The sequence below is a fragment of the Podarcis bocagei genome, assembly GCF_964188305.1.
Source record: "Podarcis bocagei genome assembly, chromosome: 9".
In the NCBI taxonomy this organism is placed as follows: Eukaryota; Metazoa; Chordata; class Lepidosauria; order Squamata; family Lacertidae; genus Podarcis; species Podarcis bocagei.
The window spans coordinates 6061483-6078640 of record NC_138134.1 but is presented as its reverse complement, the minus strand read 5'-3'; the positions used below and the strand labels follow the sequence as shown (position 1 = coordinate 6078640).

At 42.5% G+C, this 17158-nt stretch overlaps 1 protein-coding gene across 7 annotated transcripts in view; it reads right to left on the bottom strand.

Moving 5' to 3' along the window:
- JAKMIP1 (janus kinase and microtubule interacting protein 1) overlaps positions 1-17158 on the bottom strand; it is a 99448-nt gene that overhangs the window by 60661 nt on the left and 21629 nt on the right. For all 7 annotated transcript variants that reach the window (XR_014011495.1, XM_081207671.1, XM_081207666.1 and 4 more), the window contains exons 3-7: positions 14569-15063; positions 13596-13805; positions 5363-5482; positions 2525-2671; positions 120-260 (exon numbers count right to left, since the gene is read on the bottom strand). Coding sequence is in view for 6 of the 7 variants with exons in the window: in XM_081207671.1 (XP_081063797.1) it covers positions 120-260; positions 2525-2671; positions 5363-5482; positions 13596-13805; positions 14569-15063 (1113 nt within the window). In the remaining variant the exon portion in view is untranslated. The remainder of the gene's footprint in view (positions 1-119; positions 261-2524; positions 2672-5362; positions 5483-13595; positions 13806-14568; positions 15064-17158) is intronic.

Below are 17158 nucleotides of genomic sequence, written 5' to 3'. Positions count from 1 at the left end.
TGTTCCAAAATACAGTGCATGCTATATTTGGATCAAGTGACCATGTGCCCTTACAGATGTCTCTCCAAGGGAATAAGAAACGAATGCCAAAGCAGAGATTAATAGTAACTGCATATTACCATTGTCAGATCATCAATAAGATGCCTTTGTTCTATAATTTGCAATTTAAGAAATTCAACTTCTGGTTCTTCATGTGTGCTACTGAGGTCATTCAATGATGTGTGCCTCCTCATTGTTGGCAGAGCAGATAGCTTTTCTCTCTATAAAAAAATATAATTTCATTAACACAACCAAATCTCACACCCTCTTTGGTTCCAGCCAAAACAATACTAGTACAAAAAGGTGGTTGGCAAACATCCTTGCCCTTTTCCAATCATGAATTTAAACATTATCGTTCAAAGAGAAAACAGTAAAACACATCTGTGAAAACGTCAACATTAGCAGTGAGACCAAATGACATGTAATCCTAAACAAAGCAACTGCTAATAACCAGTGCTATTATCCCTTTCACATGACAGACGTGTGAGTTTTGGGTGAAAGTGACCACATCAACTTGGGATTCAAGATACTGGGAAAAGATAAAGTTGAACGTGGTCATATGTGCACCCTGGACTTTGAAAAATCTGATTTCAGCAATCTTAAGTAAATACTGGGTAGGTGATTTGGAAATTGGGGCTAGGGGTCCTAAGCATCACCAGTTTTCCTTTTGTGAAATAGGTATTTTGAAGTGCCCATTAAAGTTTCTTTATGAGCCTCTAGGCCCAAGAAGATTCTGGAGCCTGAATGCAGAGGCCCAAGAAGCCTCTCAGCACTAGGGCAATGGGATTCACGGCTCAAACTCTAGAGATGCTGAGATCTTACCTGCAAGTCCTTTGGGGTCTGTTCCCATCTTTGCTGGCCTATTTCCATCTGGGCTGAGAGAGGGGAGGCCAAGACCATTTCCAGCTACAAAAGCTGCTGCAGGAGGTACCAGAGACCATTCTGACCATGAGCCTACACAGGATGTTTAGGAACTACTGTGTGGCCCAGATTTAATTACTTTTGCTGTTTTTGTTATTACGTTTTCGTGTTTTGTCATTAGATCTTATCATGAATTATAATGGATTTTTCAATTTTATTGACTATTTCTTAATGAGATGCTTTCATTAACAGATTATTTAGATTCTGCTGTATTTTGTAACTAGTGAATGATGTGATTTTTCCATGTGAGCCCCCATAGGCAGCATACAAATAAATGGTGATGTAATGTGTATGGGTTGCTCGTGCGTAAGTTGCCGCCTCTCCAGGCTTTGTTGCCTTGCTAAACCTTTCTGTCTGGACAGCCCTTCACTTCGTGGCTGCCTCAGTCGCTAGCAGAATCCGTCAGTGGGCGTTTCTTAAACCTTTTCCAGCATAAAAGCTGTTTGATGCCAAGTCTCCTCCTACTCTCTCTGCGCGGAAGTCTTCTGCGCAGGGTGGGCGTGGGTAGCGGAGGACCCGTACTCTCCCCGCTGGTGTCCAGCGAAGAGTCCTGGAGCCCTCTCGCCGATTCCCCCATCAGCCCCTCTATATCCCTGTTGCGCTGATTTGCTTCCCTATCTGCGGAGCTGCCTCTCTCCCTGCTGGGCCCTTCTCCAGCATCATTTGAGAGCCTTCCCTCCGCCTCTAGCTCCGATGTCAGTTCCCTGACAGGTGAGGACAAGGGTGACGGCACCCTGAGTTGGGTAACATCCTGTGGGCTGGGATTGAGCTGATGCCTTTCCTCTTCAAGCCCACAGCATGGTAAGCAGCTGGACACAGCAGCTGACCACTTGACCAGTTAAAAATGATCAGTCCAGAAAGTGTTACATTTTGACTCTGCAGGCCATATGTCAGGGGTCAGCAAACTTTTTAAGCAGGGGGCCAGGCCACTGTCCCTCAGACCTTGTGGGGAGCCAGACTATATTTTTTTTGGGGGGATGAACAAATTCCTATGCCCCACAAATAACCCAGAGAGGCATTTTAAATAAAAGCACACATTCTACTCATGTAAAAACACGCTGATTCCTGGACTGTCCGCGGGCTGGATTTAGAAGGCGACTGGGCTGGATCTGGCCCCTGGACCTTAGTCTGCCTGCCCATGCCATATGTTATAAAGTACTACATACAGTATTTGGCTACACATTAGGTAATGACTCATTTTGTTAATTATCCTTCTTGGATTTGAAGATGCTCCCAAAGAAAAAGAACAACTGTAATTTCTGTTTTTGAGCTACCCAACACTCTTAGAAAATACCTTAAAAATAGGAATTATGTCAATGTGCCAATCAAGCAGATTGAATCAAAATCTGCAGTAGGACTTTCCACCTGTAAAAATGTACTAGATAGAGTGAAAACCACTTTATGGAAAAGATTTCTGAGAAAATGGGATATAAAATTTATTAAGTAAGTAAATAATATTACTGGCTATAAAAGCAAAAAGGGAGCAGAGCACTTTCTGGTCATCCTTCTCACAACTGGCAAACGAATCATCAGAATCTGTGACCTGAAGATGACGACTGCTTACCATTTCGACATTTTCCCTAGAAAGACGCTTAAGTTTTTCTTCCATTCTTTGTATACTCTGCAGCAAGCTCTCGTTCTTTTTGTTCAGCCTTCTGTTTTTTTCTACAAGCGGCTTCACCTGCACTTCCATCTCCCGAGACCGCTTCAGCTGCAAAAAAAGTTGTACTTTTTTGTTTCTGTTTTTAAAGCAGATCTGTTCTGCACGGGGTTGCAAGTGGGTAGCTTGTCAACAGAGGCCCAGGTGTCCTCTGTGGCTAAGAAGGCCTTTTACCAGCCTCATCTGGTTTGACAGCTAGCGCCATTCTTGGATGAGGATAGCCTCGCCACTGTTGTCCATGCTTTGGCTGGACAGAAATGTGCTCTTCTGTGGGGCTGCCCTGAGGTCTGGTTTGGAAGTTCCAGCTGGTGTAGAGTGTGCTCACATTAGAGTTTAAAGCCCTAAACAACTCAGGTCCCAAATACCTCAAAGACTGCCTGCTTCCCTATGGATCCTCTCGGGTGTCAAAATCTGCAGAGGTGGCCCTCCTGGTAGTTCCTCCACCTTCGGACCCTCAGTGGGTGGCAGTCTGGGAGAGGACATTCAAAGCTCCCACCCCACAGAGGTGCTCTTGGCACCGTCATTATGCAGCTTCCGGCAAATGCCAAAGATGCACTTTCTTTGCCCTGCCCTTTGACGCTTGATGTGCATATTTTTAGGACCCAACTTAGTTCTGTAACTGTAAGTTGATTGTTTTTAATATTGTGTTTTAATGTTGTAACCCAACCTGGGACCTTAACAACAACATCTCCCTCCCTTACTCTAAACAAAAAAAGTCCCAAATATAGCCTCTCTTCATAAGGGAGTTGCTCTGACCCCTTAATCATTTTGGCTGCCTTTTTCTGAACCTTCTCAAGCTCTATAATGTCTTTCTTGAGTTGAGGCAACCAGAGCTGGACATTGTTTTCCAAGTGGGGTCTTGCCATATATAGTGGTACCTCTGGATACGAACGGGATCCGTTCCGGAGCCCCATTCGCATTCTGACGCAAACGCAACCCACATCTGCGCGTGTCGCAATTTGCCGCTTCTGTGCATGCGTGTGACGTCATTTTGACCGTCTGCGCATGCGTGAGCGGCAAAACCAGGAAGTAATGTGTTCTGTTACTTCTGGGTCGCCACAGAGCGCAACCCAAAAGCGCTCAACCTGAAGTACCGTATTTTTTGCTCTATAAGACTCACTTTTCCCCTCCTAAAAAGTAAGGGGAAATGTGTGTGCGTCTTATGGAGCGAATGCAGGCTGTGCAGCTATCCCAGAAGCCAGAATAGCAAGAGGGATTTCTGCTTTCACTGCGCAGCGATCCCTCTTGCTGTTCTGGCTTCTGAGATTCAGATTTTTTCCCCCCTTGTTTTCCTCCTCCAAAAACTAGGTGCGTCTTGTGGCGAGATATGACTGTAATGGCATTCTGACATTGGTAGTTCTCAGAGTTCTTCAAGAACTGGTTCCTGGACAGCAGGAGGTTGGATTAGATAACTCTCAGGGGTCCCTTCCAACTCTGCAATTCCAGGATTCTATGATTCTGAGGCGGATGCCATTTGGGCCTGGTGGTTTGCCCACTTTGTGTCTTGTCACCACTTTTACATCAGCTCCTCAGACTCCCTTCCTGAGACAGATAGCTCAGGCACTGGGATCTGCCGTCCATCTCCCGCTGTGAAGAAAAACGCAAACACATTTGACTCCCTCGTCATCCAAAGGCCCACCCACTTCCCTAGCTGATCTCCTGCTTCTAACGTATTTAAATAAGTTTTGTTGTTCCTCTTTTTTTTTGTAATACGCTCATCAAATTATCTCTCTCTTTCTTTCATCCCTTATCATCTGCTAGAATTTCTTGTACCAAAGTTTCTGTTCTTTTTGCTCTCCTCATTTGGACAAGACTTCCATTTTCTGAAAGAAGCCTCCTTGCCTCTCACAGCTTCCTTGCCTTGGCTCATTCCCCAGCTGGCCTTGGAAGTATCTTCCCTGTTCTGTGGTATGTTCTCTAGCTGAGCTTCTGATATTTTATAATCTCGAACAACTGCTAAACATTTTGGAGAGATGTGTCCCCTTTCTACTTGCTTTTTACCCATACCCTTATTTGGGGAACTTTTCTTTTTTGTTAAAGTCAAATGTGACCTTGGCAAATGTCCACTTACATTATTTTTATTTCATTTATTTATTGAATTTGTTAGTTGCCTGATCTTGCTCAGGGGAACTCAAAGCAACTTACAACCAACAGAATAGACAACAACAACACAACCCTCCCCACATAGATACATTAAAAGCATCCTGTCCAGTTCTAAAAGATTGTTTAATCAGTCAAAGGCCTAGTTATAGAGAGACATTTTCACCTGGTGCCTAAAGATACATAATGAAGTTGTGGGAAACTGATATTTTAGTGCAGCAGCATCTACACTTTGGAATCCTCCGCCTATTGACAGGTAGGTACATTCATTCTACTGTACACTTTTCTGCACCTGCTTAAAACATTTTTGTATAGACAAGCCTATCCAGACACACAGGTGTTGATGATGTATTTTAATTTTAGTATCTTTAAATGTTTTACCAAATTTTTTTGTGTATAACACGCCCCTTATTTTTTGGGACTCAAAATTAAGAAAATGCACCATGCACTGTGTATAAGACGACCCCTTATTTTAAATTTCAAAAATTTAGGGAAAAATATAGTCTTATACACGGAAAAATATGGTAAGTTGTTTTTAAATGTTTGATTGATAATTTTAATATTTCTTGTAAACCCCTTGGAGGTTTTACTACAACCAAGCCGCATATAAATTTTGTTAAATAAAACTTCAAAATTACTTACTAGTTCGTTCCTTTCATCTGCTAAAAGTGTATTTCTATCTTCCAGCTTCCGAATTACAGCGCTGAGTTCTGCTATTTTTAGCTGAAATCTCCGCACATCTCGCTCATCCATATGTTGCTCCTTGAAAATAAAAGGCTACATTACAGCACAAAACTGGGCATAACTTCATTTTACAGAAAAGTAAAAAAGCACGTGGAATAGATGGAGGAAGCTTGTTTGGAGGTTCTAGCAGGGGAGCGCAGCTATCGTATACCCTTGACCGAAGAACGGTACACTCCTTCTATCTGGGATGGTCGTCCTCTTCCACCGAGCGCGCAGCTTCGGGAGGGACGCACATGGAGCGGTGAGGGAGGAAGGGGACACCCGCCTAGCCAGCCAGATCAGCCGAATCAACCCTGGCGATCAATGGGGTGACAGATGTCGCAGCCAGATCGCCCTCACATGCGACTTCCGGTGCTGCGCGATCGCGTTACAAGCGGGGGTTTTACCGAGAGGGAAACCCCGGGCTATTTTGGAGGTTTGGGGGTGCCTCAGGGCGCGGAGGCCCCCCGTAAACGTCTCTGGAGGGTGTTCAGAGAACCTGGTTCCTGTAGCGACAGAAAGCGAGCGGTTCGGTCGTCAGGTAGCTCCAAAATTGGAGCGAAGAGTACGGCGGTGCTGCTTAGCGGTCGAGGGAAGCCATTGCTGACCTCCATTTAGCGAAGCCCCGAGCTTGGTGCGAAAGCGCTGCATTCTCACGCAAAAGAACTCCGACCCAAGAACTTTTTAATAATGCGAAAATAACAACAAGGAAGTCGGGAGGAGAAGTGAGAAAGGAGTGGAGTTCAGCCTGAAAACGGAATCTGCTCAGCACAGCGCGACTCCAGTGCTGGGAAAGTGAAAGTGAGTTGCCTTGGCGGACACATTGTATCTCTCCCTATCTCCCTTACTAAGTGAACTTTGTTTAGAGACTAAATATCAAAAGGCTGGCGGGAGGAAGAGGAGACCAGGGGCATACAGTTGCAGTGGAGAGTCCTTGAGGAAACGGAGGCAGAAACAGATGGAAGGAGTACTTCTCCTTTTTTTATTGAACTCGAAAGATAAAGGGAAGGCAAACCGGAAGAGAAGGCTCCATTGCTATCAAAAGACTTCGGAGCGTGGTGGATTGAGAAAGAGCTTAAGAGAAAGGAAGACAAAGGATAGAGTGTGCGCACATCCACTCCTGCAATGGGGGAAATATATATATATACTTTGGTCTTTTTACAAACACATCCCCCCCCTTTTTTCTTTTCTCTTTTTCCTTTTCCACACTTTAGGACTGCTGGAAAGATAGAGAGACTGACCGTTTCCGAAAACAGGAAACAGCTACACCTCGGAAACAGAGCTATTCTGAAGAGACTTGGCGACCTCTAGTGGATAAACTAAAATTAACAGTCCTGCAATCTACTAGCCTCCCCCTCTGTTCTTTTTTTGCTCCCCTTTCTTTCGCTTCGGTTTTACCTTATCCCACCTCTCTTAACAGATACTAGACTGTTTGCTTATCGGACTGGGGAACCGCTTTGGGAAGAAAAGGGTTACGTTGGGGAGTATTATATGATTATATGATTTGGGAAGAAAAGGGCTATGTTGGGGAGTATTATAAGATTGGTAAACGTCTGAGCGGGAAATAATATATTTATGCAAAACTGTTAGTAAAAGAGGGAGCTGTGGAGGTGGGAGGAGGGAGGTATAAGTGAGTTATACGGTAAGGGATACAGAGAAAATATAGGAATATAAGATGTCATATACGGCAAAGAAAGGTGCGAATGGGGGGACCCCCGGAGAAAGGAGGGGATCTAAACAAGAACCAGACCCTAAGACAGATATTATGAAAATGCTAGTGGAAATTAAACAGAGCCAAAATAACTTAGAGCAGAAGTTAGAACAAGTGGACAGCAAAATTGGAAATATGGACAAAAAGATTGATGAAACAGTAAATGAAATCAAAGGCCAGATAAAAGAAATATTTAGAAGAACGCAAAACGTAGAGGAAGGGGTGAAGAAGACAAGATTAGAATTAAAGGATATTAAACGGGATAAGGAAAGAATTAAAGTTGAAATGTCGGACTTGAATAAAGCGCAAGAGGAGATAAAAGACATTATTGCAATGAATGAACTCCGACAGAGAGAGGCGAATCTTAGGCTGAGAGCCATCCCGGAGATACAAGGTGAGAATATTAAGGAAAAACTGATAAAAGAACTGGCGGCCTGGATGGATATATCAGTAGAAGAAATGACTGGAAATGTGCAGAACGCATTTAGAATGCGTGTCAAAACAACAAAATCTAAAAAATTTACAGGAGACTGTCTGATAACATTTAGGGATAAAGAATTCCGAAATAAGGTGTTGCAAAAGAACAGGGAAAAAAGACTGAATATAGGGGGAAATTACATAATCATTTTTAAAGATGTCCCAATTAGACTACTTAAACGAAGAGATTTCTATAAACCACTAGCACAGACTTTGAAGAGGAATAGAATTGAATTCAGATGGGAGTTCCCTGAAGGAATATCATTTGAATATAGAGGGAAAAGACATAAACTATTAAATCCAGAAGAGACCGGGAAATTCCTGAGGAAATATAAGGAATTAAGAACAGAGGAGGGTGGAGCAAGAGAAGTAGAGGAAGGATCACCTAGAAATACGAGAACAGAAGACGAACAAGAAACAGACGGAAGCGGATCAGACAAAGAGGAAGAAGAAGAAGGAGAGGAAGAAAACACAGAAAACCAGTAAAGGAGAGAGAGAGGAAAAAGGGAGGGGAAAGGGGGGAAAAGGGGGAAAAAGAGAGAAAAGTTTAGTGATTGTTAGGCACTATGGGGTTAAGAATTTTAAGTTGGAATGTTAATGGAATGAATGAGAAAAAAAAGAGGAATAAAATTGAGCAATTCTTGAAAAAGAAAAACTTGGACATTATCTGTCTCCAAGAGACGCATGTGGCTAAAAAACACAAAAAATTACTAATTAATAAAAGATTGGGAATAGAATTTGAGTCTTCCGATAAAGAAAAGAAAAGAGGGGTTGTGTTATATATTAAAAAAAAGATTGAAGCTAAACCAATATTCAGAGATGAGGAGGGGAGGATGATTGCTGTCCGGATCAGTTGGCAAGGCGAGAGTTTGATTGTGATTGGGATCTATGCACCAAATAATAATAAGACCGATTTTTATAAATACCTCGAAATGAAAATCTTGGAATATATGGATCAGAGAATCATTCTAATGGGGGATATGAATGGCGTAGTCTCCTTAGAAGCGGATAGACTGAGGGAAGGAGCAAGTAAAGAAGGGAAATTGCCAAAATCATTTTTCACAATGGTTAAAAACTGTAATCTGATGGATATTTGGCGTCTCAGACATCCATTGGATAAACAATTTACATTTTATTCCGAGCCTCATCACTCGATGTCACGGATTGATCAGGTCTGGATATCAAATGAACTTTGTCCTAGGGTAAAACAAGTTGAAATAAAACCGAGAGTAATTTCTGACCATAGTCTGATAGAATGGGAATTGGAGAGCAATGATAGAAGAACCTTCAGATGGAGACTAAAAGATTATCTTTTAAATGATCAAAGAATTGTAGAAAATGCGCATAAAAAGCTATCAGAATACTTCATGGACAATCGAGACAAAGGTACAAATATTAATATGGTCTGGGACGCTAGCAAAGCTGTGATAAGAGGATATTTTATCCAACAGAATGCAATTAAAAATAGGAACAGAGAGAAAGGAAAAGATGAAATTTTAAGGCAGATTATGGACTGTGAACAAAAATTAATTCAAAAACCCAACTCTCAGAAAATAAAAGAAAATATAAAAATTCTCCAAGCCCAATTTGCTGCGATGATAAACAGAGAGATAGAGTGGAATATTAAAAAGTTGAGACAAAAGAGCTTCGAATTCTCAAATAAATCTGGAAAGTGGCTGGCGTGGCAGATCAAGAAGAGAAAAGAACAAAGTACAATAAATAGAATTTTAACAGAGGGAGAAGAGGTTACCGATCCAAAAGGAATCAGGAAAGAGTTCCTAGACTATTATAGAAACCTCTATAAAAAGAAAGACAGAAACAACTTAAGGAAGATAGAAAGATTTCTGAAAGAGAAAATGGTGCAGAAAATCCCAACCGACAAGAAGCAACGATTAAATAAATTAATTGAAACAGAAGAGATAGAGGAGGTAATTAAAGATCTAAAAAGAGGGAAGGCTCCGGGACCTGATGGATTCACAGCAAGTTACTATAAAGAGATGAAATCTGTACTTGTGAACCCTTTGAAGGAGACCATGAATAATGCTTTAAGAAAAGGAGAAATCCCGGAGACCTGGAAGGAGGCGTTTATTACTCTCATCCCGAAGCAAGATGCAGACCTAACCCAGGTTAAAAACTATAGGCCAATTTCGTTGCTGAACACGGACTACAAAATATTTGCAGGTATTCTAGCAAGAAGACTGAAGTCCATACTGGTGGAAATTATCCATAAAGACCAGGCCGGGTTTCTTCCAGGCAGGAATATGAGGGATAATATAAGAAATATAATTAATATGCTAGAATTCCTATCGGTCAGAATTGACAAGCAGGCGATAATGATGTTTGTAGACGCGGAAAAAGCGTTTGATAACGTGGCGTGGGACTTTATGATGAAGAATCTAGAACACCTGGAAGTGGGTAGATATTTCTTTAATGGGGTGAATGCAATATACAGAGATCAAAAGGCCAAACTGATCATAAACAATATAGTGACAGAGGAAATAAAGATACAGAAGGGAACACGACAGGGTTGTCCACTCTCCCCGTTGTTGTTCATAATGGTATTGGAAGTACTTTTGAATTCAATCAGACAAAACGGGAAAATCAAAGGAGTAACAATTGGACACCACGCTTACAAGACCAAAGCATTTGCTGACGATTTAGTCATAATGACAGAAGACCCAATAACTACAACAGAAGAAATCCTAAAGGAAATAGATCAATTTGGAGAAATAGCAGGCTTTAAATTAAATAAGAGGAAAACAAAGATGATGGTAAAGAATGTAGATCAAAGAACAATAGAAATAATTCAAGAACAGTCACAGATACAGGTGGTTAAGAAAATAAAATATTTGGGGATTTGGCTTACGCCTAAAAACATAGACTTATTTAAAAACAACTATGAGCCAGTGTGGAGAGAAATAAAAAAAGACTTGGAAACATGGGGAAGACTGAAACTGTCCCTTTGGGGAAGGATCAACACTATTAAGATGAATGTATTACCGAGGGTATTATTTCTATTTCAGACCATTCCCATAATTAAGGGGAGTAAAATGCTTAAAGAATGGCAGAGAGCATTATCAAGATTTATATGGCAGGGCAAAAAACCCCGTATAAAATATAAACTGTTGACAGATAGAAGGGAAAGGGGAGGCTTTGCCTTGCCGGACCTGGGACTTTATTATGAGGCAGTATGTCTCTGCTGGATAAAAGATTGGGCTAAGCTAAAGAATAAGGAGTTACTCGATTTAGAGGGCTTTAATAATAGGTTCGGATGGCATGCCTATCTGTGGTGTGGTAAGAGGAAAATACACAAGGGGTTTGAAGATCATATTTTTAGAGGCCCACTTATTGAAGTATGGGAAAGATATAAGAACATATTAGAACCTAAGATCCCACACTGGCTCTCACCCCTTGAAGTGATGAGCCTCAAGAAAGTCAACATGAGCGGAGACTGGGCAACATATGAACAACTGCTAATGAAAGAGAATGGGAAATGGAAATTAAAACCGTACGAGCAGATTAAGGGGCACGTGTATGACTGGTTACACCATGTCCAAGTTAATGAGATGTTTAGAAAGGAGGCAAAAGATAGAGGGTACGCGGATAAAGAATCAAAATTCCAGACGGAAATTATAAATAGCGAGGTGAAAACAATATCTAGAATGTACAAGATGCTGTTGGACTGGAATTTGGCAGACGAAGAAGTTAAGACAGTGATGATTCGATGGGCTAATGATGTGGGCCATGCTATACAATTTGAGTATTGGGAGAATCTATGGAAAGAGGGTCTGGACTTCACCGCGTGTATGACAGTGAAAGAGAATGTCATGAAGATGTTTTACAGGTGGTATATAACACCTGTGAAATTGTCAAAAATGTACAAAGTAGACAGCAAATGTTGGAAGTGTGAAGTGAAGGAGGGTGTTTTTTACCACATGTGGTGGGAGTGCAGGAGAGTGAGAGAATTTTGGGAGGAAGTGTATATTGAATTAAAGAAGGTTTTAAAGTATACGTTCAATAAAAAACCCGAAATTTTCCTGTTAGGAATGTTGGGGAATGAAATTAAAAAGAAAGACCACAAATTTATGTACTATGCAGTAACAGCAGCAAGGATAGTTCTAGCCCAGAAGTGGAAAAAAAAGGAAATGCCAACAATAGAGGAGTGGAGATCGAAGTTACTGGACTACGCGGATTTGGATAGATTAACGGGAAAGATCAGACATCTAAGAGACCAAAAGTTTGTCAAGGACTGGGGGAAATATGTAGATTACTTGGAACATCTTAGTGAAGGTCAAATAACGCTAAGGGGATTCAGAGAAGCACTGTGAAATAGGAAGAGGTATTGTCCAAGATAAATAGAAGTAGAAGAATGGTTAATGACAATACATACTAGGCAATGTGTATCCTAGAATCTTATTGCGGAAGATTTACGGGCGGGCTGAAGGAAGTCCAGAAAGAGACGACTATGTTAATTTGATAGGTGAAAACCTTTTATTGTATATATGGTATATTTGTTTTGTGTTGTTATTTCTTTTCTTTATTCTTATGCTTTGGTATTTCATTCTTTCTTTTACTTTTGGAAAATTAATAAACACTTACCTGGGAATTACAAAAATTTAAAAAAAAAAAAAGGAATAGATGGAGGAAGGTAGTGTTTTCTCAAACAGTGGGCAGAGACCACCAGCTGGCCTCAGCCTCCTTTGAGGCTGGCCTCAGGGGCACAGACCCCTACCCTCGCCCATTTCTGCCCCCCACCCCCCGGCCATGCTACTGCCTTTTGGCTGGACCTATGGCGACATAAGCAGCAAGTCATCAGGCCCTGAATAAAAGTGGCAAGAGGGGTTTGCGGGAAGAGACATGGCGGTGAAGGGACAGAGTGTGCACTCAAATAAATTAGGGTATTTAAAAAAAAAAGTACTGTAATTAATAGGGAACAAAAAGGAAGGGGAGAAGATAGGAAAGCTGCTGTAGGAAGAAGCAGTAAAATAACAGATATAATAAAACTGCAAGGCTGTGATCAGGCTGCAATTTGTGTGGCTGCCGGACAGAAGAGCACGTGGGCAGCTCAGGCAGGCAGGCAGGCGAGTAAGCAGTTCAGGAGAGCCACGGAGGAACAGCTAGAGGCAGCTTCCAAGCAGCCATCTTACTCCATTTTCCCTGTGCACCCGAGGCCACCATTTTGTCTGCATCCACATTGGCGGGTGAAGGGGAGGGAAGCAACAAAAGAGCAAGATGTTTGCTGGGGAAGTGACCGGGCCTGTTGTCCCCGTTCCTTTGTGGCTCGCCTGGGCCATGGTTTGGCAGAGCTATACAGGGAAGGGGCAGGGTTGACTGAGCAGGCAGACGAGTGAGCAGACAAGACGGGTGAGGGGGCAAGAAGGAGAACAATAGGTCTGCTGCTAGTCTTTGTGTACTCTCTTCTGGGGCTATGACTATACAGAGACTGGGTTTGCTCTCTGTCCTGAAATCAAAGTTTTGGGGATCACAGCTTGTGTGTCTGAAGTGAGCTAAACCATAAGCCAGGGTTTGAACAGTACATTAAGCCACATCACAGCTTACCAAAAGCACAGCAGGATTACAACCAGAGGAGCAAAAAGGTAATCTCCTCTCTTAGAGCCCCCACATCTGCTTGTTTGCACTAAGACATGGTTTGGCTTGGCGTTGCAAACAAAGGCAGTGTCTCAGCTTAAGCCTGCAGTCCCCTCACCACCACCACCCGGGCAACACAGAGACAATAAAAATAGCCTATGCACAATGTACTTCTGAACTATTCTTTCTAGCAGGAAAGTTATCTGAAGGATGGAAGCAAAGCTTAATGTTCCATTTTCAAAGTATAATTTAATTTATTTGTATTTTGAAGGTGATAGCTCATCCCCCCACTCTGAAAGGAGTTGATTACAATCTATTAGCACGGAAACACCATTTAACATTCATATGCATGTAAAAAACAGTTAGATTTCTTACCTGGTTTCCTACAAGTTCCATCATATCTCCCACAGAGGGAGGAAGCTCTTTCTTTGGGCTGGAATGGAACCGCTCTGCCTCTTTGACTTGAACAAGTTGTTCATCCAGGGCTTCTTTCTGGAGCAGCAACTTTTGTGTATGGCCTGCCTGGACACCAAGATCTTTCTCCAAAGCCAAAATCACTCTCTCTTTGCCTCGTATCTCATCCATCTTGAAGAGTTAGAAAGCAACACGATGTGAATTTCTCCAAATACTTCCCATTAAACCGAATGTTACTTTGGCTTACCAATACTTTATGTTAGCCAAATCATGCCAAAGGATAAGTAGTACAGTGGTACCTTGGGATGCGAACGGGATCCGTTCCGGAGCCCCGTTCGCATCCTGAAGTGAACGTAACAAGTGATGGCACGTCTGCGTGTGCGCAGGTTGTGTTTTGCCGCTTCCACGCATGCGTGTGACGTCATTTTGAGCATCTGCGCATGCACGAGTGGCAAAACCTGGAAGTAACGGAGCGCAACTCGAACATGCTCAACCCAAAGCACATTCAACCCGAGGTATGACTGTACTGGATTTACAGCCAGGGCTGCTTCTATGAAAGGAATAAACTTAAGTCCTGTTTTTTGTTTAATGTGTTCTTTTGACTTACTTAGTATTAGCCAGATATGAGAACAATTGACTTCCTTTCAAAAATCTCATGAACGGCAACATAAAGCAATTGTGAGCAGATAGATGCTTTGATTGATGCAAAATCAGATCTGCTAAGTGTGCCACTCGTCAGAGGAAATAAAAGAGACTTGAATAAGAAATGCCCTCCTTTCCCTGAGTTACAATACAGGATTAACATCCATTTATTTACAAAATAAAGTAGGGGGAAAGCAAGTGACTGTGACATGACACACAATTATACTAGTGGCAATTAAAAATAGTGGAATATTCAACTAGACAGATGCACGGTAATATTGGGTGAACCTACCAGCCTACGGATGTCCCTTTCGCATTCACGCTTTATCCTATTAATTTCGTCTTGATGGGACTGGTAGGCTGTGCGCAGGTCAGCTGCCTTCATCTTATCTGCCTGCATGATGTTACTCAAGGCTTCTTCCACCTGTTTTTTCCCTGACTTCAGTTCTAGTATCTCCTGCTGCATCTTTATGCGCTCACCATCAAATGATTTCCGGGCTTCTTCCCTGGCCTCATTGAGCAAGGCAGTTTTCACTTTGTCAGCTGCCCCGTCCCGCAGGACATTCACCGTGGACTGCAATCGCTGGATCTCACTGTCTTTTATTTTCACCATACGAGCCACTTCTTGTTCATGTTGCCGAATGAGTACCTCTCGGAGAGCCTGGAGTTCCTTCATTTTCTCTTCATGGAGTTTAGCCTTGAGTTCAGATATGTAGGCTGTGTGTTTGTGCTGTTCCTGTTCTCGTTCTTGTTTTGCTTCCTGGAGCTTCTCTCTCAGTTTACTCACCTGAAACACCACCAAAAAACAAAAGCAGCACATTAGCATGACTGTGTAGAACTGGAGGAACGTTTGGGAAGCAAATGAAACATGAGGTAGAGATCTAAAGTCTTTCTGAACGTAGTACTTCTAAACTTGGGCTACGGACAAAATGTTTAATACTGATTGGAGTCCACAGCAGGCCTTTGTGTGATCCCACGACAAAAACTCTGTATTTCAAAACTCAAAGTCTTGTCACACACACACACACACACACACGCACACACACACATGGGTATTACAATATTTTTATACACCACTTTTCAGTCAAAATGCCCTGAAAGCAGCATTCAGTAAGACATATAAAATATATTGATAATACTAACAGATCACCTTTCCATTGTTTAAGTTGGCAGGTTTTTTTAATTACATGAAGGCCTAATTTCCACAAGTGGTACTCTTATATAGAAAGGCACCACCCAAGACTTCTGCCTGGCTTGGTGGTCTGTAGCACACTCCTACAATGGCACCACTATTTTCCTCTTCTTTTAATTTGACCTAGATGTTCAAATTCATGGATTTCTTTGCATGTGTATGCATCCTTTAACTCTCCACCCTTCCTGTTTAGTCTATTTCTGCTAAGTAAGCTCCATCCCTGTGATGTATGGAGGTGAGAGCTGGACCATAAAGAAAGCTGATCGCTGAAGAATTGATGCTTTTGAATTATGGTGCTGGAGGAGACTCTTGAGAGTCCCATGGACTGCAAGAAGATCAAACCTATCCATTCTGAAGGAAATCAGCCCTGAGTGCTGACTGGAAGGACAGGTCCTGAAGCTGAGGCTCCAAGACTTTGGCCACCTCATGAGAAGAGAAGACTCCCTGGAAAAGACCCTGATGTTGGGAAAGATGGAGGGCACAAGGAGAAGGGGACAACAGAGGACAAGATGGCTGGACAGTGTTCTCGAAGCTGCTAACATGAATTTGACCAAACTGCGGGAGGCAGTGGAAGACAGGAGGGCCTGGTGTGCTTTGGTCTATGGGGTCACGAAGAGTCGGACACGACTAAATGACTAAACAACTAAACAACAAGAAGCTCCATCCCTGTCACTCCAGTAGTGGGCCTTATCCTCGCAGGCAATGTCTATTAGTTCATATTTGCCTTTCTGCATTAAGCTTTCAAGTTCATCCTAATTTTCTTTATTCCAATGTGGCACCAATGGATACACATACACCTGCAAAGGTGTTCTCTGGCTCCCACAGGGTCCCTGCCCCTCAATGAAATTAGGCTTGAAACACGTGTCTTATTGTAGTCAATAGAAGAGCTTGTGGTCCATGACAGATTGCAGTATAGGTGCAGTACCCAAGACGGTTTCTCCAGTTCACAAATGCGCCCACAGGATGGACAACGCTGGTGACCCTGGCTCTGGTGCAGAGACACTTGAAAGCATTTAATGAGTTTTATACCCCAGGTACTCCCTTAGCGGATGAGGTTGTGCACTGAGACTAGGGGAAGCGGCAAAAGTAGGCAGTAGTGCAGTTCGGCTTTCCCTTTTCCCTCTCCTTAGCAGTGGAAACAGTAGTGCTTCTTCCTACAGCCCCTGTCTGGCAGTTGTACCCAGCAGCCCCATGGAATAATGCTATGTCTTTATGCAGCATTTTCCTTGGGTGGTTTAGGACAAATGTGGCTACTGCTGCCGCCGCCGCCACCACTTTAAAAAAGGAAGCTGTCAATGAAGAAATGCAAAAGGACTGCTAGCAATTTTGGCCAAAGTAAGTTTTAGCATGAACTAAAGGTATATACGATAATATTAAGACACACAGCAGACATAGGCAAACTCGGGCCTCCAGATGTTTTGGGACTACAACTCCCATCCTCCCTGACCACTGGTCCTGTTAGCTAGGGATGAGGGGAGTTGTAGTCCCAAAACAAACATCTGGAGGGCCGAGTTTGCCTATGCCTGACATACAGTATCCACGTACATATAAGCAAAGCACAGTGCCGGAATTACTGACTCTTTTCCTATTATTAATTGTTAATAATAGTTAAGGTGATGAGCGTGGAGGTTGCCTTAGCTCAGCAGATGTTGCAAAGAAATTAGATAGTAGGATAGCTAATAGGAAGGCA